This window comes from Sebastes umbrosus, chromosome 18 (genome assembly GCF_015220745.1).
Source record: "Sebastes umbrosus isolate fSebUmb1 chromosome 18, fSebUmb1.pri, whole genome shotgun sequence".
NCBI lineage: Eukaryota > Metazoa > Chordata > Actinopteri > Perciformes > Sebastidae > Sebastes > Sebastes umbrosus.
The window spans coordinates 2,232,368-2,250,486 of NC_051286.1; the positions used below are offsets into that span (position 1 = coordinate 2,232,368).

The window sequence follows — 18,119 nt, forward strand, 5'->3', positions numbered from 1 at the left end:
CTAAAAGAAATGGGTATAAAGGGTTTCATTGAAAATCAACAAATGAATAGAATACAAAAATACAGCCTGCAGGCGTTAGGCTATTGTAAGGCAAGCCAGATCGTTGCACAAATAGTACCTAAACGTCCCAGTGCAGGTAACCCAATTGGTTGGCACTTAACTTATTTCCCCAACTAGGAGTCAACACTCTCAACAAACAAAACACAAAGATCACAGAATCCCAAAAGGGCCCAAAACAGACCAGAGTTTCTGATAAAGCTGATAACACATGTTGCATTGAGTGAAGGAGAGATCAGAATGACACTGGGTGTGCAGTTTCCCTCCTCTTTTAAGCCCTACAGAAAGGGCGTCGTTACACCCTGATTGGCCAAGAGGGGAATGCACCAAGCTGCTCTCAACTATCATTTAAGAGCCAGTCCCCACACCCTGCGCAACAGGTGAACTGAATAACCCTCTAATCACTCAGCAACTCAACCAAAAAAACACCAGGGAAAAGGGAAACAACAGCAAGCACCGGAGACAGAACCAGCTCTTGTTGTTCACTGGCGCCTAAAATACCATTTGGAACATCTTTTATTACGTGACATTGATCATTTTATTGATCAGCTTCAGTGTTAAATCATAAACAGATACCAGTGATTCTATAGCCACCATAATATCATAAAATAATATATTTATACTGACAGACACATTGAACTTTTATTCGATTGTTTATTTGATTTTTAAATTTATTTATTTTTGATTAATTTATTTTGATTGTAAGGGAAGCCTTCCTGAGCATTCAGGAGAAACCTTGATGATGAAGTGGATTTTGTGGAAGGGAAGCCTGAGCATTCAGGAGAAACCCCTTACAGAAAAGTCACTTTTTGTATTTCCTTGATGATGAAGTGGATTCGCTTGATGATGAAGTGGATTCGCTTAATGATGAAGTGGATTCGCTTGATGATGAAGTGGATTTGCTTGATGATGAAGTGGATTTGCTTGATGATGAAGTGGATTCGCTTGATGATGAAGTGGATTTTCTTGATGATGAAGTGGATTTTGTGAAAGGGAACCTGAGCACCGGGATCAACCACGCAGGAAGGAGGGAATGTGGAGGGGGATGGTAAATGATGAAGTCATCTGGTGATGTGGATGAAGGAGGGAGGTGGGGTTGGAGGGAGGTAGGAGAGGAGAAGGGAGGAGGAGCCTGAGCTGAACAACCAGCAGCCTCCTCTACCTGATTCTCGCCGTCACACTGACGGCTCAAGAAAGACTTCATCCTCTTCTCCGTCTGCTCCTCAAGGTTGATCTCCACCTTCTCATCTGTTGGTTTCATCTGAGCTTTCTCCTTCTCTTTCTTTTTCATCTTCTTGTCATGCATTTTGCTTTTCAACTTCTGTAACTCTTCCTGTCTGTCCTCGGTGTCCCTCTTGCGGGAAAAGAAACCCCTCTTCTTGTTCAGATTCAGACAGAGCTCCTCCAAGTCCTCGTTGTCCTTCTCCAACTGTTTGATTTTGGTCTCCCAGCGATGTTGTTTGTTGGCCAGGTCAACCTCCATCTGTCTCACTCTTGTGTGCATCCGTTGGACTTTTTCGGCCAGGTCCTTATTCTCCTCTTGCACCTTTTGTAATTGTTTCTCCAGCTGTTGATTATTGGCCAGCGTCTGGGCATTCTTGCAGACTGTCTTACTGAGCTCATCCTGCACCTGGTCCACCTTTTTCTGGAGTTCCAGCTGCAGTGTCTTCCAGGCTTGTTCTTTTTTGGCCAGCTTCTTTGCAGATCTGTCCTTCAAAGCTTTGAATTTTTCCTGCCAGACTGTCTCGCTGTCTAGGAGTTCACCTCCTTTGAGCTGCAGCTGGCTAGTGGTCTCTTTGAGTTTTTGAGAGAGACCCTCTACTTCATTGTCCCTGCGGTGGAGCTCATCCTGCACCTGGTCCACCTTTTTCTGGAGTTCCAGCTGCAGTGTCTTCCAGGCTTGTTCTTTTTTGGCCAGCTTCTTTGCAGATCTGTCCTTCAAAGCTTTGAATTTTTCCTGCCAGACTGTCTCGCTGTCTAGGAGTTCACCTCCTTTGAGCTGCAGCTGGCTGGTCTCTTTGATTTTTTGAGAGAGACCCTCTACTTCATTGTCCCTGCGGTGGAGCTCATCTTTCACCTGGTCCACCTTTTTCTGGAGTTCCAGCTGCAGTGTCTTCTGGGCTTGTTCTTTTTCGGCCAGGTCCTTTGCAGATCTGTCCTCCAAAGCTTTGAATTTTTCCTGCCAGACTGTCTTGCTGTCTAGGAGTTCACCTCCTTTGAGCGACAGCTGGCTAGTGGTCTCTTTGAGCTTTTGAGAGAGACCCTCTATTTCATCATCTCTGCGGTGGAGCTCATCTTGCACCTGGTCCACCTTTTTCTGGAGTTCCAGCTGCAGTGTCTTCTGGGCTTGTTCTTTTTTGGCCAGGTCCTTTGCAGATCTGTCCTCCAAAGCTTTAAATTTGTCCTGCCAGACTGTCTCGCTGTCTAGGAGTTCACCTCCTTTGAGCTGCAGCTGGCTAGTGGTCTCTCTGAGTTTTTGAGAGAGACCCTCTATTCTATCACCTCTGCGGTGGAGCTCATCCTGCACCTGGTCCACCGTTTTCTGGAGTTCCAGCTGCAGTGTCTTCCAGGCTTGTTCTTTTTCGGCCAAGTCCTTTGCAGATCTGTCCTCCAAAGCTTTGAATTTCTCCTGCCAGACTGTCTCGCTGTCTAGGAGTTCACCTCCTTTGAGCTGCAGCTGGCTGGTCTCTTTGAGTTTTTGAGAGAGACCCTCTATTTCATTGTCCCTGCGGTGGAGCTCATCCTGCACCTGGTCCACCTTTTTCTGGAGTTCCAGCTGCAGTGTCTTCCAGGCTTGTTCTTTTTTGGCCAGCTTCTTTGCAGATCTGTCCTTCAAAGCTTTGAATTTTTCCTGCCAGACTGTCTCGCTGTCTAGGAGTTCATCTCCTTTGAGCTGCAGCTGGCTGGTTTCTTTGATTTTTTGAGAGAGACCCTCTACTTCATTGTCCCTGCGGTGGAGCTCATCTTTCACCTGGTCCACCTTTTTCTGGAGTTCCAGCTGCAGTGTCTTCTGGGCTTGTTCTTTTTCGGTCAGGTCCTTTGCAGATCTGTTCTTCAAAGCAGTCTCGCTGTCTAGGAGTTCACCTCCTTTGAGCTGCAGCTGGCTAGTGGTCTCTTTGAGTTTTTCAGAGAGTGCTGGTTTGCCCTGATGCAAACTTGGCAGAGGCGCCAGTTTTTCCTGATGCACAGTTGGTAGAGGTGCCGGTCTGCCCTGATTTGAAGGTGGCCGAGGTGCCAGTTTGCCCTGATGCACAGTTGGTAGAGGTGCCAGTTTGTCCTGATGCACAGTTGGTAGAGGTGCTGGTTTGCCCTGATGCAAACTTGGTAGAGGTGCGAGTTTGCCCTGATGCACAGGTGGCAGAGGTGCCAGTTTGCTCTGATGCACAGGTGGCAGAGGTGCCGGTTTGCCCTGATGCAAACTTGGCAGAGGTGCCGGTTTGCCCTGATGCAAACTTGGTAGAGGTGCCAGTTTGCCCTGATGCACAGGTGGCAGAGGTGCCAGTTTGCCCTGATGCACAGGTGGCAGAGGTGCCAGTTTGTCCTGATGCACAGGTGGCAGAGGTGCCAGTTTGTCCTGATGCACAGTTGGCAGAGGTGCCAGTTTGTCCTGATGCACAGGTGGCAGAGGTGCCGGTTTGCCCTGATGCAAACTTGGCAGAGGTGCCGGTTTGCCCTGATGCAAACTTGGTAGAGGTGCCAGTTTGCCCTGATGCACAGGTGGCAGAGGTGCCAGTTTGCCCTGATGCACAGGTGGCAGAGGTGCCAGTTTGCCCTGATGCACAGGTGGCAGAGGTGCCAGTTTGTCCTGATGCATAGTTGGCAGAGGTGCCAGTTTGTCCTGATGCACAGTTGGCAGAGGTGCCAGTTTAACCTGATGCACAGGTGGCAGAGGTGCCAGTTTGTCCTGATGCACAGTTGGCAGAGGTGCCAGTTTGTCCTGATGCAAACTTGGTAGAGGTGCCAGTTTGCCCTGATGCACAGGTGGCAGAGGTGCCAGTTTGCCCTGATGCAAACTTGGCAGAGGTGCCAGTTTGCCCTCATGCAAACTTGGCAGAGGGCCCGGTTTGCCCTGATGCAAACTTGGCAGAGGTGCCAGTTCGCCCTCATGCAAATTTGGCAGAGGGGCCGGTTTGCCCTGATGCAAACTTCGCAGAGGTGCCAGTTTAGCCCGATGCATATTTTTCTCAGGGGCTGGTTTGCCTTGATGTAAATTTGGCAGAGGTGCCGGTTGACCCTGATTTTGAGGAGGTGCTTGTTGGCCCTTATTGGTATTTCAATGGGATGCTGGTTAGGCCAAAACACCGCCAACTACCGTTACCCCGTTTCTTGGATTGTGTCTTCTGTCTATTGCACTCTGTTGTAGACTTGTTGTGCGTAGAAGACTGAATGTAGTTCTCTGTAGCAAACTGAGAGAGAATGAGAGACTTATCTGTGTCTCTCTAGCTGTCGTTATCTGTAAAAGACTGCTGCTCTGAGTCTCTGTGGCAAATCCACTTGACTGGACTTGTGAAGTAACTGTCAAGAACTGTCTCTGGCTGGCTCTGAAGCTGGACTCCAGAATTAGAGATGAAAGGAATGATGACATCACAACATCAGATCAACGCCTTTAATGGTGACATCACAAAATTGTGACATCACAAAATCAGATCAAAGCCATTTCCATTCCCATGACATGATGTGAGTTCCATGGCAACGCAATGTGATTTCCATGGCAACGCAATGTGATTTCCATGACAACGCAATGTGATGTCACAATGCAAAATGACAGGAAGCCAGGGTCTAGCTTATAAACAAACATTAATACAGGCAACAATGAAATGAATAAACATTTAAAAGCCCATAATTCATCTTTATTTTGAAATTCTTTGACTTATTAACTTAATTTATTAACTAAATGAACTTGGCAAAAGGATTGACACTAGGCCTATATGACAGATAAATCAGATACATTATGTATTTAATAGCTGCAACTGCATTTTGGTTAAGTAAATTATTAATTACTTATTTAGTTAATCATAAATTAATTAGTAAATACAAGCATTTTGGGGGATTTAAGCACATCCGGGGGTCCGGGAGATTTAATAAACAAAATCTGTTAGTCTATTTTGATGCTTTTTTATGCACTCTGGCACCTTATTTACACTAAAAGTACCTATATGGCATTCAGTTTTGCTTTTTCTATGGTGTTCCTCGAGATCTTGGTTTAAAAATGGTTACATTTAGCACCAAATCTGTGTAACTTCTATCATAATGTTCTAAGCTGTTTTACACTTTCACAATATAGTTTGATTAATTAGTTAATTAATGTTTTATTCTGATTCATGACTAGAGCAAATTGACAAACAGTGCTGAGCTGCATCTCAAATTAGTTTTCAGGTTCCCAGCTTCCACACTTCTATGTGACATTTACTGCTGACCTGATATCTTCCCGTAAAGACCCCCTGTACTCCCCCAGCTGGTTGCTGTGTTTAACTTCACAAATGAAAACAGTTAAACTAAGAAGTGTATTCCTCCACATTGACACAATGTATTTTGATTTATTACAAAAGCATTTTTTATTAACCTATGATATAAAAGTAACAATACTCTGCAAGACCTTTTCTTGCATTTGATATTGTGGTTCAAAATTCTTAAATGGTTATTTTAGCAATTCATTGAGCAAAATGCATTTATAGTATTTAGGATTTCTTCATATGTGCAACCATATCAGTGTTTCACAGTTTTTCTCATTCGCTTTGGCTCAATTTTTGAATGAGAAATATGTTTTTTTCAAAACAATAACTTTAAACCTCTGAACAATTAGTTTGTTGTTCACAACAGGTTTTAATTTCTCATTCATTCAAGCAAATTGCACGCGCTTTGGCACATGTACAGAAGAGTAAGTACAATAACCACTTGCACATGTCTCGCTGATTAAAACTGACGAGTTGATTCTCAGTGAAGTTCTCGTCCTCTTCACAACTACTAAACATCTCTTCATTGTTTGAGCCGTCACATGCAAAACGATCCATTCAATCATCAAAATCTGTCAGACAGACATACATGCTAATTATTGACACACAGAATAGAAAATGACCAGAGTCGATGCTGAGCCAAGCTTTAATGTGGGGGGAAAAAAAACAAACATAACAATGCTTTACAGAGATACAGAGTACAATGACATCAGTACTGTAAATACAGAGTTTGTGTCGGTGCAATAAGCTTAGTTAAAAGGAGAAAGCGTGTTGTTAAGCATATATAATCTTTTTAAAAACACAATTTACCCAGTTGTGTTTGTGTTCGGATCTCCATCAATTGGACCTCAATCACTTCTACTCCCCTACGCCCCTTGTTGAGGCTTAGACACATTTAAATGCCTAGTTTTTAAAACACGCCTCTGCAAGATTTCCATCGATGAAGCAGCTGATGCATGTGAATACACTTTTGTATGGCGTGTAGCAACGGAATATGTTGTTTTGACCAACAGATTTTCCAAGATTTGTAAGGCTCTCTTTAATATTGCCCTCAGTAATGTCACCATTCATGTCATATACTCTGGTAAACACAAAAGCAGAATCTTCCCAATAGGCATCAAAGACTTTTTTAAGTTTCCTTAAGATTCTGTAGGGATGGGTCTTGCTTGCACACTTATCAGCACATGGAGAAAAGTAAGAATAGAAGATCAGCCTATTACCCTCACTTCCGGCAACTAAAGGACCTATTTTGTCCAGTACAATGTTCTCTGCATGATCATCATACCCGATCATATGTTTAGGTTTTGCTACAACCACATTGGTACCTTCGTACACTTCATCACTTTCAAGCTTTGTTTTCACAAGGGCAGGATCGTCTGCATTGAAGGCATTCTCAAGCTGGTTCTGGTCCACTGGGATGTTTGCAGCCAAACTGAACTGCATGTTGGGTATGAAGTACCTGACAATGGAAACAGACACACACAAAGTGTTATCTTGGGTCAGAGTATAGATACAAGGTTTGGATGGAGATGGAGTAGAAGAATAAATAGATGAATGGGGTTGATTTTAAGAGATTCAGAAAATGCAAACACCAACATGCTAACAGGCTCATAGTAACAGTTGTGTGTTAGCGTGGTAAGATTTGCTAATTAGCACCAGTTCTGCAGGTATTTGGTCATGAACCAAAGTATTGAACACATTAAAAGTTTGCCCTAACGGTGGCGCTAGATGAAAAGTCAGAGGATCACCAAAGTCATTAGGGTTCATCCTCTGGATACCACGAATGTCTGTTGTGGATGTCATCGCAATCCATCTAATGGTTGTGGAGATATTTCATTGCTTCGACTGCCCTTACATCCTCCCTTTAGCCATGCTAGCAACTATTGCGTCTGAAAGTGTAGGTGCTGTGTACAGTACCTACACTCGGTCATCCTCTGACCTGGGCCTGCTGTAAGTGTGTGTGTGTGTGTGTGTGTGTGTGTGTGTGAGTTTTGTCTTTCTGCTCCTGCTGTTCCCGCATGAGGTTGTTACATTTCAAGCACCGACACCTGTCCGCTCCCACATTCTCGCACATGTTACCCTCTGTCTTGCGAGAACTAGTCTATATTGTCTCGCACTATATCCAAGCTGCAAATTGGCTGTGTGGCTCCTTATCGCAATCGATCAAGATGGCAAAAACACTGATTTTAGAAAATGATTTTAGAAGAGAGAGAACTTTTGGAAGATGAAGATGAAGAGGAAGAGTTTTCAGAATATTAGGATCACATTTCTGTCAATTCAGAGTCTGACAATGAGTATGAAGACGAGGATGAGACTGTCCATCAGGCAGCTCAAAAACGAGCCCATCAGCAGCCAGCAAGTGGAGAAATATGGATGTCAAAAGATGCAACACACACACAGTAAAACTCTGCCCCTCATGTGTTGTATAAGCTGGCATGAATAGGCTATGTGTTCAATGGGGTTCGTGTTGTGTAGACTGACATGAATTTCTAATGAAGTTCAAAGAAATAAACATCAATAAAAACATTGTTTCATTTACATTTGTTCAAGATAAATGTTTTTTTCCACCCATATCTTTATTATAATTAATTTTTATTTTTTATTACATTTTATCACAAAAAACAAATAGCACTTTTGTTCATAAATAATATCCTACAGAAGTAAATGGCAAATATGAACCTGTCTATATTGCTTGTAATTGGGATAAAGTAAACATCTGTTAAGTATTTTTACATAAATTGTTATGGCTGTATTGATTTAAAAACCCAATAATGGGGTGGGTCCAACAGACCGGCGGACATTGGCTGAGTAACAAAAACATGAACACCACACAAGGGTTAAGAGATTCAGAAAATGCTAACACCAACATGCTAACAGGCTCATAGTAACAGTTGTGTGTTAGCGTGGTAAGATTTACTAATTAGCACCAGTTCTGCAGGTATTTTGGTCATAAACCAAAGTATTGAACACATTAAAAGTTTGCCCTGATGGTGGCGCTAGATGAAAAGTCAGAGGATCACCAAAGTCATTAGGGTTCAGCCGCGCCGGCCCTCACTTTCATTGCGCCAAAGGGTTTTGCTTGCACCTTCTGACTCAAGCGTGCGTTCGACTCCTTGGTCCGTGTTTCAAGACGGGTCGGGTGTGTGCCTGACATCGCCGCAGACCCCTGGCGCCTCAATACATTTTGGGCACATACATAAATTATTTTGTTAACATTGTGACATACTGTAGGCCATTTGGCCTTGGTGGAGGTCTGCGCTCTCCCAGTGCCCTTCTAGTTTATTTATTCCCGCGCTGTGCCAGGGAAACAAAGAAATCCTATCCAGGGAAAATTAAGCAACTGGTGATACTCAAATCAACGCACACACATAAAACTGCACAAAATCCAGTCAATAAAAAAATAAGAAAAGTGTCAGGAGAGGTCAAGAAGCCCACAGGCTTTTATTATTAAAGTTGAACAACAACAAGAAGCACACAAAATGAGCAGAACAACTAACCAAACAGTGGAAAACAATCCAATAAAAACAATGAAATACATAAAAAAAAACAGTACAGAGAAAAAGTAAATATATCTAAACATATCAAAAGATAATTAGACATCATGAATTAAACGTTTTGATATTCTAAGGATAACGAGGTCTTGATAAGATGCGTTTTGGTGTTCCATATTTGTACACCACGATATCTGAGGGAGTACTGGCCATGTGAAGAGGATTAACCTGTCTAGTAATTAAGATTTAAAGAAGATGCTCAACAATGATGAGGGATAAATCACGGAATAATATAAGGTTAATAAACAAGAAACATTTCTGAAACTTCTTAGTTTGCTGATGAATCCCAGTGACTTCACAGTTTTATTACAAATAAAATGTTCAACTCAAATCCCTAAAAACACATCACAGCTGTGGGATGAAAGTTGAATGTGATTGTTTTATTTGTCTTTGTAGACATCTCCGTAGTAGACGCCACGACAACAACATCATCATCATCCTCAGAGTTCGTCCAGAGGAAGCGTCCGTCTTCTGCCAGCAGAGACGCCGTCCGATTGAAAGAAGCAAAGATGGAGGTGACCTCGGACGACTGCGTACAAGTACAACAACACGACAACATGAAGGAACTGTTTGAGGTGATGATGCAGTCGGTGACGTCTCTAGCCGCGTCCTTAGCTTCGTCACAATCTTCCTCGCAGCCCTCAGACCAGCTGACGCCTCTCGCTCAGTCCTCGCTGGCGGCGGCGGTCCTACAGCCCGACCTCCATCACCTTCAGACGCAGCGCGGCCCGCTGCCGTCCTGCGCCGCCTCCAGGCTGAACCACTTGAAGACCGAAGAGCAGGAAGCTGAGGTGGCGGAGCTGTTGGACCAAACCGATGGCGAGGAGGAGTGCGGCGCTGCGTCTACCAGGCCGACCCGGGCCAAGAGGAAGAGCGGCGACGGTCTGCTGGAGGAGTGCCTGAGGAGGATGGAGGCCAGGGAGGCTCAGAGAGACCGGGATCTGGACCAGAGAGACGATGTCACGCTGTTTTTACTGAGCTTGGCTCCGGCCATGAGGAGACTCCCTGCAGAGAAACAGTCGTGGGTCCGAACCAAGATCCAGCAGTTTCTACACGAGGCCGAGTTCGGTGCCACGAGTTTTCAGTGATCCCAAACTATTTTACATTTTTATAAATACTGTGTGGATCACACATTTGTGGACTTTAACAATCAGTTTATTCACTTTACAGAGGAGTTCATTATCTCTCTCCATTTATATGATACTGTAACTTCTCCTTTCTCATATTTTTGTGCTGTTTTTAAATAAAAAATCATCTTGTGGCGATTTATATTTTGAATATATGAATTATTAATCAAAGTGTGGCGTTAATCTTCCTCATACGTACGGCTGCACGATTACGACCAAAATGATCATCACAATTTTGATCAATATTGAGATCACGATGAGGCTATTTCATCACGAATATTCATTGATTTTTAGTAGGGATGCACAGATACCAGTATCGGGGCCGATACTATGCTCATGTACTCATACTCGCAAGACGGCTCCGATACAACGTTACGGCAGCGTGACGTTAACCTCTCGTCACCATCTTTAAGGTCCTATCGCACGCGCTCACGATCCACCTCCCCGACGGTGCAGGCGAGACGGGCCGGTGGTGCGCCCGACCCCGCGGGGCCGGGATCCCGCCTCAGGCGGCGCGCACCGGCCCTCACTTTCATTGCGCCACAGGGTTTTGCTTGCACCCTCTGACTCGCACGTGCGTTAGACTCCTTGGTCCGTGTTTCAAGACGGGTCGGGTGGGTTGCCGACATCGCCGCAGATCCCTGGCACCTTTTACGTTGGCCGAGCTCCGCACTGAGGACAGTCCGCCCCGGTGACACTTTGGCCACGGCCCCGGGAAGCACCTTCGCCCCGAACCTTTCCAAGCCGACCTAGAGCCAGTTCGTGGCGCACCGCCTCGTATGCGGGACTCCCCAGCCTGCCGTGTGTCGCTCACACCCTCCAGCTGGCTGTTAACGAGGGTCTTTTTGCACAGAGAAGTACTCGTATCGATACTCGGTATTGGCGAGTACCCAAATGTAAGTACTTGTACTCGGTCTGTGGTGCATCCCTAATTTTTAGGGACAAAATATTTCACATTAAAATAAACCGACTGCTTTCACGTCCGTGTTGTGCTACAATCCTGCTAATGTACAAATCGTTGCATCAAAATAAGACTTCAAATATTCACCTGAGTTCATTTTGACGGGCAAAACAAGTAATATCAAAACAGTATATCACTCTTCTACTCTGGACTGCAGCCACATTTAGGGGAGTTTTTAACAGGCTGCCGTTGTAGGGTGCACATGCAGCGGCGTGACAGCTCCCCAAAAGTAAAGCCGAAAACATCTGGATCACCCCCCTCCCCCCCGGTGGCTGGCTGTTAGTTCAGCTGTTAGTCAATCGTGTTCATTTAATTGTGGGAAGCCAAAATCGCGATTGATATTCGATGAATTGTGCAGCCCTGCTTCTATATGTAGGAAAAGAACACGTCAGGTATTCAGCACGTTGATCAGAAATGTGATTGTTGTAAAGATTATAAACACATTAAAAATCCAAGCATAACTTTAAGTAGGTGTGTTTTTATCTACGTCACGTCTGGGTTCACTGTGTGCGAGTTGTTCTTTGGTAAAAGTGAAATATCAACCGGCTCCTGCTGATCTAGTTTTTTTTTTAAAGGCTTTTATATTTTTGTGTTCATTGAAACGTGAGTAGATCTGTGCTGTACAGAAGCCTGTATGAGAACAATTAAACAAGTTATTCAAAGTGCTAAAGACACAAGTGTCGCTGCTTTTGAAAGAGTTATATTCAAGTGCTGCAATCGCTTTCTTGCAAAAATGCCGTTTTTGAAAAAAGGATTGTGAGGTTTTGATTGCAGAGTAGGTAGGTAGGTATTGACACTATAGACTCCACTGTTACAACGGACAACAAGGAAAGAAGTGGTGCTGATATTTACTATATATTTAATTAATATCAATTCAGTTTGGTAATATTATTTATTTAATATTCAGCGTTCACCGTGGAGGAATGCAAGAAAAAAACATTTTCATTATTTATTTATTTTTTATTATCAGAAAACATCAAGTTAAATAGCAAAAGGAGCTTTATGTAAAACATAAATCATTGGCTAATAAGTTAAAGCATATAAAATGTATTTTCAGAACCTAACAGTATACCTATTCACTTGTACTATAGTTCATACCCTTATGAAAAAGTAGTATACTTTATTAAACAAAAATGACTGTTAACAATTAAATGACATTACTGGTAAATAATGGTAATATTAGAAATAATGAAGGTCACATGTTTTTTACTGCAGAATATCATTGTTTATTACAGAACCAGCTCTTGTTGTTCACTGGCGCCTAAAATACCATTTGGAACATCTTTTATTACGTGACATTGATCATTTTATTGATCAGCTTCAGTGTTAAATCATAAACATGTGGCGGTACTGAGTTCCCCAGACTTTAGTTGTTCAGTCAGAAGACTGAAAAACAGTTCCCATCCACATAATAATATAAAATAAAATGCCTTCTTAATAATAATAATGAACAAATGCCTCTATAATAACAAACAATTAAGGAAACTGAAATATTGGTTTGTGTTTTTCCTTTTACCCTCCTTTAAAGTTTTCCCAAATAAAATACACTAAAAGAAATGGGTATAAAGGGTTTCATTGAAAATCAACAAATGAATAGAATACAAAAATACAGCCTGCAGGCGTTAGGCTATTGTAAGGCAAGCCAGATCGTTGCACAAATAGTACCTAAACGTCCCAGTGCAGGTAACCCAATTGGTTGGCACTTAACTTATTTCCCCAACTAGGAGAGTCAACACTCTCAACAAACAAAACACAAAGATCACAGAATCCCAAAAGGGCCCAAAACAGACCAGAGTTTCTGGTAAAGCTGATAACACATGTTGCATTGAGTGAAGGAGAGATCAGAATGACACTGGGTGTGCAGTTTCCCTCCTCTTTTAAGCCCTACAGAAAGGGCGTCGTTACACCCTGATTGGCCAAGAGGGGAATGCACCAAGCTGCTCTCAACTATCATTTAAGAGCCAGTCCCCACACCCTGCCCAACAGGTGAACTGAATAACCCTCTAATCACTCAGCAACTCAACCAAAAAAACACCAGGGAAAAGGGAAACAACAGCAAGCACCGGAGACAGAACCAGCTCTTGTTGTTCACTGGCGCCTAAAATACCATTTGGAACATCTTTTATTACGTGACATTGATCATTTTATTGATCAGCTTCAGTGTTAAATCATAAACAGATACCAGTGATTCTATAGCCACCATAATATCATAAAATAATGTATTTATACTGACAGACACATTGAACTTTTATTTGATTGTTTATTTGATTTTTAAATTTATTTATTTTTGATTAATTTATTTTGATTGTAAGGGAAGCCTTCCTGAGCATTCAGGAGAAACCTTGATGATGAAGTGGATTTTGTGGAAGGGAAGCCTGAGCATTCAGGAGAAACCCCTTACAGAAAAGTCACTTTTTGTATTTCCTTGATGATGAAGTGGATTCGCTTGATGATGAAGTGGATTCGCTTAATGATGAAGTGGATTCGCTTGATGATGAAGTGGATTTGCTTGATGATGAAGTGGATTTGCTTGATGATGAAGTGGATTCGCTTGATGATGAAGTGGATTTTCTTGATGATGAAGTGGATTTTGTGAAAGGGAACCTGAGCACCGGGATCAACCACGCAGGAAGGAGGGAATGTGGAGGGGGATGGTAAATGATGAAGTCATCTGGTGATGTGGATGAAGGAGGGAGGTGGGGTTGGAGGGAGGTAGGAGAGGAGAAGGGAGGAGGAGCCTGAGCTGAACAACCAGCAGCCTCCTCTACCTGATTCTCGCCGTCACACTGACGGCTCAAGAAAGACTTCATCCTCTTCTCCGTCTGCTCCTCAAGGTTGATCTCCACCTTCTCATCTGTTGGTTTCATCTGAGCTTTCTCCTTCTCTTTCTTTTTCATCTTCTTGTCATGCATTTTGCTTTTCAACTTCTGTAACTCTTCCTGTCTGTCCTCGGTGTCCCTCTTGCGGGAAAAGAAACCCCTCTTCTTGTTCAGATTCAGACAGAGCTCCTCCAAGTCCTCGTTGTCCTTCTCCAACTGTTTGATTTTGGTCTCCCAGCGATGTTGTTTGTTGGCCAGGTCAACCTCCATCTGTCTCACTCTTGTGTGCATCCGTTGGACTTTTTCGGCCAGGTCCTTATTCTCCTCTTGCACCTTTTGTAATTGTTTCTCCAGCTGTTGATTATTGGCCAGCGTCTGGGCATTCTTGCAGACTGTCTTACTGAGCTCATCCTGCACCTGGTCCACCTTTTTCTGGAGTTCCAGCTGCAGTGTCTTCCAGGCTTGTTCTTTTTTGGCCAGCTTCTTTGCAGATCTGTCCTTCAAAGCTTTGAATTTTTCCTGCCAGACTGTCTCGCTGTCTAGGAGTTCACCTCCTTTGAGCTGCAGCTGGCTAGTGGTCTCTTTGAGTTTTTGAGAGAGACCCTCTACTTCATTGTCCCTGCGGTGGAGCTCATCCTGCACCTGGTCCACCTTTTTCTGGAGTTCCAGCTGCAGTGTCTTCCAGGCTTGTTCTTTTTTGGCCAGCTTCTTTGCAGATCTGTCCTTCAAAGCTTTGAATTTTTCCTGCCAGACTGTCTCGCTGTCTAGGAGTTCATCTCCTTTGAGCTGCAGCTGGCTGGTTTCTTTGATTTTTTGAGAGAGACCCTCTACTTCATTGTCCCTGCGGTGGAGCTCATCTTTCACCTGGTCCACCTTTTTCTGGAGTTCCAGCTGCAGTGTCTTCTGGGCTTGTTCTTTTTCGGCCAGGTCCTTTGCAGATCTGTCCTCCAAAGCTTTGAATTTTTCCTGCCAGACTGTCTTGCTGTCTAGGAGTTCACCTCCTTTGAGCGACAGCTGGCTAGTGGTCTCTTTGAGCTTTTGAGAGAGACCCTCTATTTCATCATCTCTGCGGTGGAGCTCATCTTGCACCTGGTCCACCTTTTTCTGGAGTTCCAGCTGCAGTGTCTTCTGGGCTTGTTCTTTTTTGGCCAGGTCCTTTGCAGATCTGTCCTCCAAAGCTTTAAATTTGTCCTGCCAGACTGTCTCGCTGTCTAGGAGTTCACCTCCTTTGAGCTGCAGCTGGCTAGTGGTCTCTCTGAGTTTTTGAGAGAGACCCTCTATTCTATCACCTCTGCGGTGGAGCTCATCCTGCACCTGGTCCACCGTTTTCTGGAGTTCCAGCTGCAGTGTCTTCCAGGCTTGTTCTTTTTCGGCCAAGTCCTTTGCAGATCTGTCCTCCAAAGCTTTGAATTTCTCCTGCCAGACTGTCTCGCTGTCTAGGAGTTCACCTCCTTTGAGCTGCAGCTGGCTGGTCTCTTTGAGTTTTTGAGAGAGACCCTCTATTTCATTGTCCCTGCGGTGGAGCTCATCCTGCACCTGGTCCACCTTTTTCTGGAGTTCCAGCTGCAGTGTCTTCCAGGCTTGTTCTTTTTTGGCCAGCTTCTTTGCAGATCTGTCCTTCAAAGCTTTGAATTTTTCCTGCCAGACTGTCTCGCTGTCTAGGAGTTCATCTCCTTTGAGCTGCAGCTGGCTGGTTTCTTTGATTTTTTGAGAGAGACCCTCTACTTCATTGTCCCTGCGGTGGAGCTCATCTTTCACCTGGTCCACCTTTTTCTGGAGTTCCAGCTGCAGTGTCTTCTGGGCTTGTTCTTTTTCGGTCAGGTCCTTTGCAGATCTGTTCTTCAAAGCAGTCTCGCTGTCTAGGAGTTCACCTCCTTTGAGCTGCAGCTGGCTAGTGGTCTCTTTGAGTTTTTCAGAGAGTGCTGGTTTGCCCTGATGCAAACTTGGCAGAGGCGCCAGTTTTTCCTGATGCACAGTTGGTAGAGGTGCCGGTCTGCCCTGATTTGAAGGTGGCCGAGGTGCCAGTTTGCCCTGATGCACAGTTGGTAGAGGTGCCAGTTTGTCCTGATGCACAGTTGGTAGAGGTGCTGGTTTGCCCTGATGCAAACTTGGTAGAGGTGCGAGTTTGCCCTGATGCACAGGTGGCAGAGGTGCCAGTTTGCTCTGATGCACAGGTGGCAGAGGTGCCGGTTTGCCCTGATGCAAACTTGGCAGAGGTGCCGGTTTGCCCTGATGCAAACTTGGTAGAGGTGCCAGTTTGCCCTGATGCACAGGTGGCAGAGGTGCCAGTTTGCCCTGATGCACAGGTGGCAGAGGTGCCAGTTTGTCCTGATGCACAGGTGGCAGAGGTGCCAGTTTGTCCTGATGCACAGTTGGCAGAGGTGCCAGTTTGTCCTGATGCACAGGTGGCAGAGGTGCCGGTTTGACCTGATGCAAACTTGGCAGAGGTGCCGGTTTGCCCTGATGCACACTTGGTAGAGGTGCCAGTTTGCCCTGATGCACAGGTGGCAGAGGTGCCAGTTTGCCCTGATGCACAGGTGGCAGAGGTGCCAGTTTGCCCTGATGCACAGGTGGCAGAGGTGCCAGTTTGTCCTGATGCATAGTTGGCAGAGGTGCCAGTTTGTCCTGATGCACAGTTGGCAGAGGTGTCAGTTTAACCTGATGCACAGGTGGCAGAGGTGCCAGTTTGTCCTGATGCACAGTTGGCAGAGGTGCCAGTTTGTCCTGATGCAAACTTGGTAGAGGTGCCAGTTTGCCCTGATGCACAGGTGGCAGAGGTGCCAGTTTGCCCTGATGCAAACTTGGCAGAGGTGCCAGTTTGCCCTCATGCAAACTTGGCAGAGGGCCCGGTTTGCCCTGATGCAAACTTGGCAGAGGTGCCAGTTCGCCCTCATGCAAATTTGGCAGAGGGGCCGGTTTGCCCTGATGCAAACTTCGCAGAGGTGCCAGTTTAGCCCGATGCATATTTTTCTCAGGGGCTGGTTTGCCTTGATGTAAATTTGGCAGAGGTGCCGGTTGACCCTGATTTTGAGGAGGTGCTTGTTGGCCCTTATTGGTATTTCAATGGGATGCTGGTTAGGCCAAAACACCGCCAACTACCGTTACCCCGTTTCTTGGATTGTGTCTTCTGTCTATTGCACTCTGTTGTAGACTTGTTGTGCGTAGAAGACTGAATGTAGTTCTCTGTAGCAGACTGAGAGAGAATGAGAGACTTATCTGTGTCTCTCTAGCTGTCGTTATCTGTAAAAGACTGCTTCTCTGAGTCTCTGTGGCAAATCCACTTGACTGGACTTGTGAAGTAACTGTCAAGAACTGTCTCTGGCTGGCTCTGAAGCTGGACTCCAGAATTAGAGATGAAAGGAATGATGACATCACAACATCAGATCAACGCCTTTAATGGTGACATCACAAAATTGTGACATCACAAAATCAGATCAAAGCCATTTCCATTCCCATGACATGATGTGAGTTCCATGGCAACGCAATGTGATTTCCATGGCAACGCAATGTGATTTCCATGACAACGCAATGTGATGTCACAATGCAAAATGACAGGAAGCCAGGGTCTAGCTTATAAACAAACATTAATACAGGCAACAATGAAATGAATAAACATTTAAAAGCCCATAATTCATCTTTATTTTGAAATTCTTTGACTTATTAACTTAATTTATTAACTAAATGAACTTGGCAAAAGGATTGACACTAGGCCTATATGACAGATAAATCAGATACATTATGTATTTAATAGCTGCAACTGCATTTTGGTTAAGTAAATTATTAATTACTTATTTAGTTAATCATAAATTAATTAGTAAATACAAGCATTTTGGGGGATTTAAGCACATCCGGGGGTCCGGGAGATTTAATAAACAAAATCTGTTAGTCTATTTTGATGCTTTTTTATGCACTCTGGCACCTTATTTACACTAAAAGTACCTATATGGCATTCAGTTTTGCTTTTTCTATGGTGTTCCTCGAGATCTTGGTTTAAAAATGGTTACATTTAGCACCAAATCTGTGTAACTTCTATCATAATGTTCTAAGCTGTTTTACACTTTCACAATATAGTTTGATTAATTAGTTAATTAATGTTTTATTCTGATTCATGACTAGAGCAAATTGACAAACAGTGCTGAGCTGCATCTCAA

The 18,119-nt window shown here is 44.2% G+C and overlaps 1 protein-coding gene across 1 annotated transcript; it reads right to left on the reverse strand.

Annotated features, from left to right (window-relative positions):
• Positions 1 to 714: 714 nt before the first annotated feature.
• LOC119477386 (putative leucine-rich repeat-containing protein DDB_G0290503) lies at positions 715 to 17,298 on the reverse strand. Its single transcript, XM_037751462.1, has 5 exons — positions 16,627 to 17,298; positions 15,840 to 16,527; positions 14,395 to 15,638; positions 1,020 to 3,037; positions 715 to 872 (listed from the first exon to the last, which is right to left on the reverse strand). The coding sequence occupies exons 1-5, from the start codon at positions 16,930 to 16,932 to the stop codon at positions 860 to 862; spliced, it is 4,269 nt and encodes a 1,422-aa protein (XP_037607390.1). The 5' UTR covers positions 16,933 to 17,298; the 3' UTR covers positions 715 to 859.
• Positions 17,299 to 18,119: the final 821 nt, after the last annotated feature.